Source organism: Rhinatrema bivittatum, chromosome 2 (assembly GCF_901001135.1).
Source record: "Rhinatrema bivittatum chromosome 2, aRhiBiv1.1, whole genome shotgun sequence".
Taxonomy (NCBI): Eukaryota; Metazoa; Chordata; class Amphibia; order Gymnophiona; family Rhinatrematidae; genus Rhinatrema; species Rhinatrema bivittatum.
Genome location: NC_042616.1, coordinates 144,929,034 through 144,941,108, shown reverse-complemented (window position 1 = coordinate 144,941,108; position 12,075 = coordinate 144,929,034). Strand labels below are relative to the sequence as shown.

Below are 12,075 nucleotides of genomic sequence, written 5' to 3'. Positions count from 1 at the left end.
CAAATTCTTGAATGCTCAGCATCTAATCGCTCTCCAACTTACATGTCCAAGATCCTGGAATATTGGTGACTATCTTCAAATGTCTGGGTTTCCTTATGCCAGTTGTCTTTTATATCTCCTTCAGTTGGATTTCATCAAGGTTCTCTCTCATGTATCTGCTCTCTTTTATGGGCTTGATATTCATAGATATCTGGCTAAGGCCCTAATTCACTAACAGGTGAATTTTCAAAAGGATTTACACATGTAAATGTAATATACTATAGTAGCAATTTTCAAAAGCCATTTACAGTGTAAAGTGCACATACACGAGCAAATCCTATGGACAATTCAATGGCATGTATTGTAGCAATTTTCAAAAGCCCACCCACTCGAGTAAAGTGCATTTACTTAAGTAAAACCCAGTTTTACAAGTGTAGATGCTTTTGAAAATCAGGCCCTAAGCCTGTTCTTCCATTCTGTGTCTATGAGCAAAATGGCCCTAAGCGAGTTAGCCAGATAAGACTTATCTGGCTATATTGCTGAATATCCCCAAATATATTGTTAGTCTGTTAAGACTTATCCGACTAACGTTAAACTTGTTAATGTTCAGGTGTAACTTGTCTGGCTAACACAGCCAGATTAGTTTGAATATCGGTACATGTGCGGCTCTGTTAACCAGGTAAGTAGCTTCTCCCTAAAACGCCCATTTCTCATAGTCCACTTAGCCGGATAAGTATCTATCCAGCTAAATGGTGGCCGCTAAATGTGGCCAGATATTCATCTGCAGGCACTGAGCAGGATGAGTCCTTACTTATTCAACTGAGTGGTGCTGAATATCAACTTCTCTGTTTTTAATTTTCTTCTTGCTTGGGACTGTCTTCTGTTCTTATGCTTCTTGTCCCCGCTTGTGCATCACAATATAGAAATTTCTCAATGGTCTTACGTTCTCTGATATTGTTCTTTCTTGCAGCACATCATTTATACTTCGGGTGGGGGCTCTCTCTTTACAGGTGATCCCAGAGCTCTGTCCTGGGTGTCAGCCTTTTCTTGCAGTATAAACTTAACCTTTGAAAGTTCTCAAACTTTTTTTGTGCTACACTTCCTTGGACATTGTGAAACTAAGTCCCAGCGAACTTCTCGAAGACCATTTTTTATTTGTACTTTCTATCTCCAGTTCCTTGCCTGTTTCCCATCCAAGTTACTAGCCTCTCTCGCACTGCCTCAGCCTGGCTCTCACAGCTTAGGTTTCATACTTGATGCTGGACCTTCATCCCCATGGTTCATGCTGTTGCCAATGGATGCCACTGTCAAATCCTTAATATTTCCAAATTCTAACACCACTCAGTCCTCTTTTAAGCAAGTGCTACCACGTGGCTCACAAAGTCAACACAGAGAGCCCGAAATGCAGTGTGAGGGAAGAGAGTCAGAGCAGAAAGAAAAAGCCCAAAGAGGAAGGGAGAGAGACAGGCAGATGTGGGAATGGATAGCAGAACGAAACCTGGGAGACAAGAAGAGGCTGAAGGGGGAAGTGCCAGAAAGAGGTGTAAGGGGGCGGACAGGGCCAGTGCTAGCTTTTTTGCTGTTCTGTGCAAACAATTACAGTGCTGCCTCCTCCATGCCCTACCTACCCTACTCCGATTCAGTCAGCCTCTGTCCCAGGCCCATCAAAAAAAAACAACAAAACAGCTCCTTCCTGCAATCTATATTTTAAAAAACTGATATCCGCTTCCCTCACCCAAGAAATTCAAGGTCAAGGGAAAGGTATTAGGTACAGTAGTCAAACCTTACAACCTTGCACGCCGGCCTCCCCAACTCCCAGACACACACAATTAAATTATGCCTTTATACCAGATTTTACATGAAAAGGAACATTAAAAAGTACAGTCTTCTGAGGCAATAATAACACAACATGCGTATTATATTTACATTTACTACAGTGGTACACTACCAACCAGAAAACTCTGCAAAAAGACACTTGGAATTCATATGGAATTAGACCTTTTGTAATGAGTGTTGGGTGTGAGCTTGGCCCTCAGAAAAGCCATGAATAAACAGAATTTCCATTTCAATATAGTAAACCTCCCATACCAAAACAACCTTAACTGCCAGCACTCAATAGTAATAACCTAATCTATGAAAAGGCAACACACTGCACTTATAATACCAGGCCCCAGAATATCAATATACCTCGTATTAGAAAAACAAAACCAATCAGACTGCTATAGATCCTTACACAGAAAGTACACACCAGCAAAATACCTTACCTCATGCAGAACATAGATGGACCCTGACCAAATACAGACTAAAGAGTCCAGAAAGTATAAATAGAAAAACATGCAGAGAAGAACTGAACTGGAACCCACAACAAGCCAATCTCTATATGCAGAGCAACAATGAAAAACAGAAACATTATCGTTCTTCATAAAACATTAAATAATATTAAAAAATATAAATCATAATAGTAAAACCATATTCATAAAAAGAATAAATATTTTAAACCAGTTAATGAACAGAATATCCAAAATTTCCCAAACACCAATAAAACATTTCAAAACAGCAGACACAAACACCAAGCAATAATTAAAACAAAAATAATAAAAAAAAGATCACTCTCTCCGTATCTGGGAAATTTATATTTCTAGATGCCCTGAGATTGTTGTGGATTAATGGGGGAGAGGAGGGGGAACACACACACATGCGTGCATGTTATAAAATAGCCTTAGCGGGCGCACATATGCTCCTAATTTTAAGTGAGCGCGCACCTAGGCACGTAAATCCTGTTTCTTCCGCGTAAGTCAGGATATTTTAAAAGTGGTGTGCGTCCATGTCATGGCCAGTTTAACCAAATCATCCACCAACTCTTTCAGTGTTGAGCTTAAGTCCTCCAAACCCTCTTGCTTAAAAGCCTGCATTCTCCCCAGTTACCCCAGACTCTTTAAACCCTTCCAAAATGGCTGTTTTGTTGTTGTTGTTGTTGTTTAGGCACTGTGTTCCATGTAACACATGAAAGGCACTATGAGGGAAATGCCTTAAATCAGAACTGGCCTCACCCAGCATTACCACACTGTATATTAAATTATTAAAAATATGCAGTTTGGTGCATTTTGAATGAACTTTCCAGCAAGCTTTCCATATTGTCAATTCAAGACATCCATGTTAAAAAAAAAAAAAAAAATCTTGAAAAAATTGACATTTTTCTTGAGGAAACAGCAGCTGCAGCATCTCTTAATTCTGCCCTCTACCTTCCCGGAGGCAGCTGCTTACATAGGGAACAGGGGCTTGTGCTCACTGCACTGGCCTGGGCCCCACCAAAGCTCTGGACAGGCCCTGATCTGAGTACTCTTCACTATTCATCAGCTCATGCTTCTGCCCATAACACCTCATCCAAGTACTGCAATTATAGAAACATAGCAGTGACGGCAGAAAAGGACCAAATGGTCCATCTAGTCTGCCCAGCAAGCTTATGGTAGCATCTGCCATGCCATACAGGTCATCCCCATACTTATCAGTTTCCCAGACCGTCAAAGTCAGGGCACTTGTTGGTTGCTGTCTGAGTACAATTCCCTGTTATCTCTTGCCGTTGAAGCAGAGAGCAATGTTGGAGTTGCATCAAAAGTATCAGGCTTATTGGTTAATGGTGGTAATAGCCACATCGGCAAGTTACCCCCGTGCTTATTTGTTTTCCCAGACTGTAAAATTCATGCCCTTGTTGGTTGCTGTCTGAATCTAATTCCCCTTTTCCTCGTTTCCCCCTGCCATTGAAGCAGAGAGCAATAATGGAGTTGGATCAACTGTATGTAGATTTGTTGGTTAAGGGTAGTAACCGCCACACCAGCAAGTTACCCCCATGCGCTCTTTTTCTCATTTCCATCCTCTAACCTTTAGGGCTCCACAGTGTTTATCCCATGCCCCTTTGAATTCTTTCACTGTTTTTGTCTTCACCACCTCCTCTGGAAGGACATTCCAGGCATCCACGTGAAGAAATTATGCCCTTTCCTGTGTTACTCATGGAAATACCTGCCCTTGGTAGATTACCTTCAATATGCAAACCATGCCTGTTTAAAAGGCTTTGGCTCCCCTGCTTCATTTTTCTGTCTTGCTCCTGCTTATCACCGGTTTGTACCTTGCTTGATTCTAGACCTTGTTTTGTAATGCACTTCAAGGCATTGGATGAAGAATAGAAAACATGTTCAATCAAATATTCTTTTTATTTTTTTTCTACCTAATTTATTTACTTGACACTGTTATTTACCTACAGCATTTAGCTAGAAGGTCTGTGTGTTAAACAGATACTAACTTTCCAGATTGTCTAACAAGACTCATAAAAATTAAATAATGTAGAATACGCATAACTCATTTCTGGTTTCACAGTCCCAGAATAAGCAGCACAAGCCCAGTCTGGTCCGGGAAGAAAAAAGTTTGGTTTTTTTCTTCTCCTTTACTTATATACAAAAATGTCATATTGGTTGCACATTAGTAAGCCCCAGAAATCAGGAGGCCCCTGCAGTCATGCTCACATACTGCTTGTCCTCTCCATGTGAGTGGTGCTGTAGCGTTTTAAGGAAAGAAGGTGGAGGGAAAAACAAGAAGAAGGTTTGTGGGCATCTCCCCATGACTGAGAGATTTGGGGAGACTGTAAAACACGAGTTCTTTATTATGGCTGGGAGAAATGTTCCTTTGCTGGGTATTGTGGGGGGATGCGGTTTTTGAGGAAAAGGCCCCACAAACTGTTTCTTTTAAAACTGTGCTTCACTGCCAGGAGACGCATTTTGTTGAAGAGCGTGCAACCAGATCCCCCTAACTCTGTCAATGTGGAAATCTGGACAACGTCCCATAAAGTAGGAACAGCAAAAGGCTTCCCTCCCCCCATAAGGTCTGGGGATCTTTTGTGCAGGCTTTGCTTCCTATTCTTTCACACCAGTTCCAACTCGGGGCTTGAACAGCTACCTCTCCTGTGTTCTTTGTTTACTATTTTTCATGTCTAGACTGTTCTTATTGGAATACCCCTCGCTATCTGTCTAATTTCTGATTTACCACTTTATTCACGAGTGGAATCTCAGAGTCTTTGGGTTGTGAGGAAAAAGGGAAAAAAGTGTGCTGTTTTGGATGTGATTACTATTGATAGTCTTGCTTACTTTTATAATAAAGATAATATATTTTAAAAAGTGGCAAGAAGAGACAATTCTAGCACTTCGGTAAAATGTTTCACAGTTCAGAGACATCAATTTCTGGGTACACAGGAAAACAGAGAAACATGATGGCAGAAAAAGACCAACAGCCTATTCAGGCTGCACATCTATACCAACTATTAAGCTTTACAATTCCATCCCCTCCCTCACAGATCCCCTGTGTTTACCCCATGCTTTCTAGAATTCACACACTGCCCTGGTCTTCCCCACCTCCACAGGAAGGCTGTGCCATGCATCCACCACCCTCTCTGTAAAGAAATAGTTCCTTAGATTATTCCTCGGCCTACCCCTCCTCATCCCATAATCCCCTCATTCTAGAGCCTTCTCTCTTTTGAAAGAGGCCTGCCTCCTGTGCATGGAAACCTTGCAGACGTCGTATCTCCCCTATCCTTTCTTTCATCTGTCCCCATATGTTTTAGAATGAAGACCACTGATCATTTTAGTAGCCACCCTCTGGACTGACTCCATCTGATTTATGTCCTTTTGATGATGTGGTCTCCAGAACGGTATACAGTTTCCAAATGAGGTCTCACCAGGGGCAAGATCACCTTCCTTTTTCTGCTGACCATTCCTCTCTCTATGCAGAGAATCATTTTGAGCCGTCGCCTTATCCACCTGTTTGAACATGTTAAGATCATCAGTTATGATGATCCCTAGACCCTGCTCTTCTTTCTTGCTTAGAATTTCACCCTCTTTTCTGTACCACTCCCTTGGGGTTTTGCAACCAAATGCATAAGAACATAACATAAGAAAATGCCATACTGGGTCAGACCAAGGGTCCATCAAGCCCAGCATCCTGTTTCCAACAGTGGCCAAGCCAGGCCATAAGAACCTGGCAAGTACCCAAAAACTAAGTCTATTCCATGTTACCATTGCTAATGTCAGTGGCTATTCTCTAAGTGAACTTAATAGCAGGTAATGGACTTCTCCTCCAAGAACTTATCCAATCCCTTTTTTAACACAGCTTTACTAACTGCACTGACCACATCCTCTGGTAACAAATTCCAGAGTTTAATTGTGTGTTGAGTAAAAAAGAACTTTCTCCGATTAGTTTTAAATGTGCCCCATGCTAACTTCATGGAGTGCCCCCTAGTCTTTCTACTATCCAAAAGAGTAAATAACCGATTCACATCTACCCATTCTAGACCTCTCATGATTTTAAACACCTCTATCATATCCCCCCTCAGTTGTCTCTTCTCCAAGCTGAAAAGTCCTAACCTCTTTAGTCTTTCCTCGTAGGGAAGTTGTTCCATTCCCCTTATCATTTTGGTAGCCCTTCTCTGTACCTTCTCCATTGCAATTATATCTTTTTTGAGATGCGGCGACCAGAATTGTACACAGTATTCAAAGTGCGGTCTCACCATGGAGCGATACAGAGGCATTATGACATTTTCCGTTTTATTCACCATTCCCTTTCTAATAATTCCCAACATTCTGTTTGCTTTTTTGACTGCCGCAGCACACTGAACCGACGATTTCAATGTGTTATCCACTATGACACCTAGATCTCTTTCTTGGGTTGTAGCACCCAATATGGAACCCAACATTGTGTAATTATAGCATGGGTTATTTTTCCCTATATGCATCACCTTGCACTTATCCACATTAAATTTCATCTGCCATTTGGATGCCCAATTTTCCAGTCTCACAAGGTCTTCCTGCAATTTATCACAATCTGCTTGTGATTTAACTACTCTGAACAATTTTGTCATCTGCAAATTTGATTATCTCACTCGTCGTATTTCTTTCCAGATCATTTATAAATATATTGAAAAGTAAGGGTCCCAATACAGATCCCTGAGGCACTCCACTGTCCACTCTCTTCCACTGAGAAAATTGTCCATTCAATCCTACTCTCTGTTTCCTGTCTTTTAGCCAGTTTGCAATCCATGAAAGGACATCTCCACCTATCCCATGATTTTTTACTTTTCCTAGAAGCCTCTCATGAGGAACTTTGTCAAACGCCTTCTGAAAATCCAAGTATACTATATCTACCGCTTCACCTTCATCCACATGTTTAACAACTCCTTCTATCCCTAGATCAATTATAATTTCACCATCCCTGTAGCTCAATTGCATGACTCTGCATTTTTTTTTTTTTTAGCATTAAATCTCAGCTAGAAGAATTAATGGTAAGAAATGCAGAGTCATGCAATTGAGCTGCAGGGATGGTGAAATTATAATTGATCTAGGGATAGGGTAGAATTACCTTCTTAGACCAAAGAAGAAACCATTTGCCTGTAGTTAGCGTTTTGTAAGGGCTTTATTTTTGCCACCTACTGGATCAACAGTCAGTCTGAAAGTTGAACTCCATGAACGAATCCTTTTATTCCAGCCACTATTTAGACTTATTCCTGCATGAAATCAAATTAACCCGGTAGCATTGTTCCCAGACCTACAGCCCAAAGTATATTAGTTTTGAAAAGAAAATTGTCCAAAGGACCCCAATAGTTGTGATGGAGCAGTGGCTTCCCCAGGTGAACTGAAGTTAGACCATGTGTAAATCCATAAAGGGGCACACTGGCTGCATCCTTTACACTGCAATAGTTTATGTTTGAAAAATATATCTACTTCAGGCAGCCTTCTGTTCAAAACACGTTGACATTTTTATTAGACAGAAACAAAGCCATGCTTTCTTGACTCTGATATAATCTCTCTCAATTGAAAGAAAATACAACGGCATTCTAAATGTTACCCTTTGTTGTGGATGACTGCTAGAGATGCATTTTATTGCTTGTTTAATTGGGTCTATAATGCTTAGTTATTTGATTTCTGTAAATGGCTATGTCCTCACTTATCTGAATCTACCAAGCTGAGCAGATGTGCATTTTTTTTTTAAGGACATACTAGCACTGTAAGATAGCACGAAACATATCAGTGATATATTGTTTTGAGTCATTTCCCATCTCAAACAACACAAAAAAGGCATATTGTTTTTGTCAGTTATGTTTCAGTGTATGCTATTTGCAAAATTTGGCAAAACATGCGTGTTATTAAAAAAAAAAAACTCACATAAAAAAAATGCATGCCAAAAACAAAATGAATAAAATAAATGAGACAAATATTGATGGAAAACTGAAATAAAACAAACAAAAACATGGAAAATGAAATGAAATTTTTTTTTTCCATTCATGCCCCTAATTTTTATATCACTTGTTTGAGAACTTGCATATGTACCTAGAATGATATCAGCCCACACCGACCATCTTTTGCTGTACTCAACCGTGAGCTTTCTTCACTTGAGAGCACTGCACATATAATTTATTTTAAAACATTATTCAGAAGCTTCACCAGGCTGTGCGCTCTGACAAAAAGAGTGGCTGGACATTCTTCAGGGTTATTTAACTTAAAATAGTTGGTTGAAAAAGTTATTCTTTGCAAGATGGAGGATATTCAGGATGCGAGGGAGCGTATTACATTGAAAGGAAAGCAGTGCTTTTCCTCACTCGGTAAGAGTGAACTGGAACTTTGCTGCTGGACCAGAGATTGTATTAACACTTTTATATTTGTGTATTAATTATGATTTTTTTTAAATTTGTATTATTATTGGAATGCATTTGATTTTGGTTATGTAGTTTACACCGTTGTAAACAGCATTGGATGGTCCTTTGGTGGACCAGAAAGGCAGTACATAAAAAACAAGATTAAATTAGATTTGAAGGGCTTCATACCTTTAAATCATATTTCCTATAAACCGATAGACGATGGCTGAACACATTTCTTGTGACGATCATATAAATTTCCACTCCATCAACGTTAAGCCGGTACATGCCTAGAAACTGTGGAAGAAGTGTGTTCCCATGGCATTCCACTATGAACTACAGATGAGAAAAAGAAACAAAGCAAATTAAAAGTTTTACACTTCAGATGTATGTGTATCCATGCATAGACATTCCTATGTGAATAAAGAGCTATCCATTCCAACCCCAAGGCGCAGCTCTCGGATAAAACTGTGTTCAGGAACAACCACCACAAGCTCAGAGAAGTCTGCAATAGCCACAACTCACAGATTTCATGAATACAACTTGAATACAGAGGGTAGAAAAAAAATGCACCTAGCTCACTGTTTAGTGATATTTTAGCTTTCTGCAAACATTACTGTGGCAGTTCTTGGGCTACTGCTATGCACTTGGAGCACATGGTAAAGACTGATGCAACAGGCAACCACTATACTTTTTAAAAGTCCAAAATTTGCATTTAATAATTAGTACTTTGATTGTTTCTTTGCTTTTCTCTCTTGATTTGCTTTTTCCCAAAATGTTCCTTTAATAGAAAAGTTTCATTATAGTTATTCCACATCATCCTGGTAGGTTAAAATATATATTACAGAGAAGAATTACTAGGGGCCACTTTTTAACGCAACAAGCAGGCAAAGCAACCTATACAGGAAGTGGGTTTCCTCAGGATAAGGTGCTTTATATTTGTGAGAGAGTTTTTTTTCAGCGTGAGGATTCATTTGACAGAGTAACACTGTGAGAAATAACTGAGGTTGGTGGTGGCGTGTACTTTATTTGGATAGGACAATAATTATAATTATCCACTCATCAACTCAAAATCTTTGAGAATCGCTGAACACCGAAGCAGCCATTAAAACTCTGCATCATGTAGCCCCTCAGACTGTCCTCTCGTGGGATAATGTCTCCAAATGGCTTCATTTTGTTTATACCTGGCAGGAATGAACCTCACTCGTAAGGCAGGATATGATGAGTCTGATCTAAGTTGCTCAAATTTACTGCTAATGCTCTTCTTAATACTTGCAATTGTGCCAAAGAGAGTTCCCTTCTGGAGTTCATAGTGTGCACAGGCAACATTTATTTAATTCATATTCCACTTTTCAGGTACTTCACAGTGGATTATATTCAGGTTGTCTAGAAGCACCTTCAAATTCTTTTTAATCGAGCCTGTGGCACCCAATACAATTGGAACAATTTTTATATCTTTTTGTCACATTTTATTGGCCTCTGATTGCATCATTTGATACTTGATCTTCTCTTTCTCCATATGATCCATGGAATAGGCACTTGGTAGTGACACATCTATCAATGGTGACTTTGTGCTCTTCTCCTTTACCACAATATCCGGTTTCATTGCGTCAAGTTTTTTATTTGTTAGAATAGGAATGTCCCCATTGATCACAACTTCTTCATTCTCTAAAAGTCTCTCGGGGTCATGATCCCCGTGCTTTTCTGGTGCAGTGATGTTATAGTGTTTACACGATTTCCAGTGGATGAGCCGTGCCACCTTATTATGCCTTTCTGTATACAGGCCTTCTGACATCAACACTTGACATCCAGCAATAAGGTGTGTAGCTCCTTTAACGAATCTGCATTTATCTGTTTTATCATTTTTTCTATGCTGGCTGTGAAATATTTTACCTGTAATACACTATTCTGTACTTCAATTATCAATCTCTCATCCTTAAATTTAAACTCAACTCTCTCTAGCCATTCCTCAGTCAGATTTGATCCATGTGGGGATTGTGAACCAACTTTTTATATTTCCCACGATGGGGCCTATTTTCTTAAGATTTTCTCCCATTTTATGTCTGTGGGAAAATGTTCAGTAAATAAGGCCTTATATGTGTGTTTTTGCTAATTGGCTTTCCTTTGTATGCTGATCAGATTCTTTAAAGAGCTTTTTCGCTTCTTTTGCAAATTCCATGGCTTTTTTCACCTCATGTGCCAATAGGATTTTCACTTGCTCTTTCCACTCAGTGAAACGATCATCCAACCTGAAGAACAGAGACCAGTTTTAGCTGTTTACTTTCGTACTTTGACACTTTTGAGTAGAGATGTACAGCGGTAAGAACATTCGGTTCGGGCTTCGTTTTTGGCCAGCTGCGGTAAATTTAGTTTTTCCCTTTGGTTCGGGCTTTTTTTTTTTCGGGGGACCTCGATTATCAGGTTAGTGTGTGCTAATATTTTAAAGTTAGCATGCACTAACTCCCATTAGTGTGTGCTAACCCGGAAAAATTACAATAGTTTTTCGGGTCCTCCAAACCAAAACGAATGCACATCCCTACTTTTGAGTACTGGGATCTGTAGATACTGGTAGGTATACTGGAAAGCCTATAATAATAGCTTTATATGTATAATCTATTTATACATGGTCCATACTGCCTTCAATTCTTGGAATGTACCAGCTCGGCATTACACTGATACTTATAGATTACTTGATGGGCATGGAGAAATGTTCTTGTCCTTGTATTTAATTGTTTAAGATCTTTATCAGGCCAATCTACTATTCCAAAACTGTAGGAGAGTGCAGGAATTGCAAGTTCATTGATAGCTTGTATCTTGTTTTGTTTTGTTAAGGTGCTTTTCAAAATCAATTTGTAATCTCCTATAGCATTCTTTCATAATCTTTTCTCTCAGCAACTTCAGCTGAATTGTTGCATCTTCATTCACCCTTAGATATTTATGTAAACCTTCCTGCTCGAGTCAAAGAGATGTTTTCAGTTTTGCATATAGAAGGTTGTCCTGGCACATTTCTCCAGGCTTAATATCATCTTGATGTCATCTGAGAAGCTCTTCACTACTCTAAGTTATTCTTAGTAATGATGAGCTGTAAAGCTTCAAGTTATCTACAAATAGTAGGTTCAATGTCTTCAGATCATTAATGTCTCTAGAATTAAAGCAAAATCCACAGCCCAAAGAGTTAAGAGTATTTAGTGAGTTCAGTGTCAGGCAAAACAAGAGTGATGAAAGCAGAGCTGCTTACCTGTAACAGGTATTCTCTAAGGACAGCAGGATATCAGAAGTTACAAGTAGAGTGACATTATCAGATGGAGCCTGGCACAGAACGTTTATCTCAAAGTTTCTAGAATTTTGAGCTTGTCCCACTAGGTATGTGCAGCACGCCAAACGTCCATGTGACCAGGTGCCACGAGTCAGTCTAATTCCTTAGT

The 12,075-nt window shown here is 39.6% G+C and overlaps 1 protein-coding gene across 3 annotated transcripts in view; it reads right to left on the bottom strand.

Annotated features, from left to right (window-relative positions):
• PIP4K2A (phosphatidylinositol-5-phosphate 4-kinase type 2 alpha) overlaps positions 1 to 12,075 on the bottom strand; it is a 497,067-nt gene that overhangs the window by 86,094 nt on the left and 398,898 nt on the right. For all 3 annotated transcript variants that reach the window (XM_029588710.1, XM_029588708.1, XM_029588709.1), the window contains exon 5: positions 8,840 to 8,986. In XM_029588710.1, coding sequence (XP_029444570.1) covers positions 8,840 to 8,986 — 147 coding nt within the window. The remainder of the gene's footprint in view (positions 1 to 8,839; positions 8,987 to 12,075) is intronic.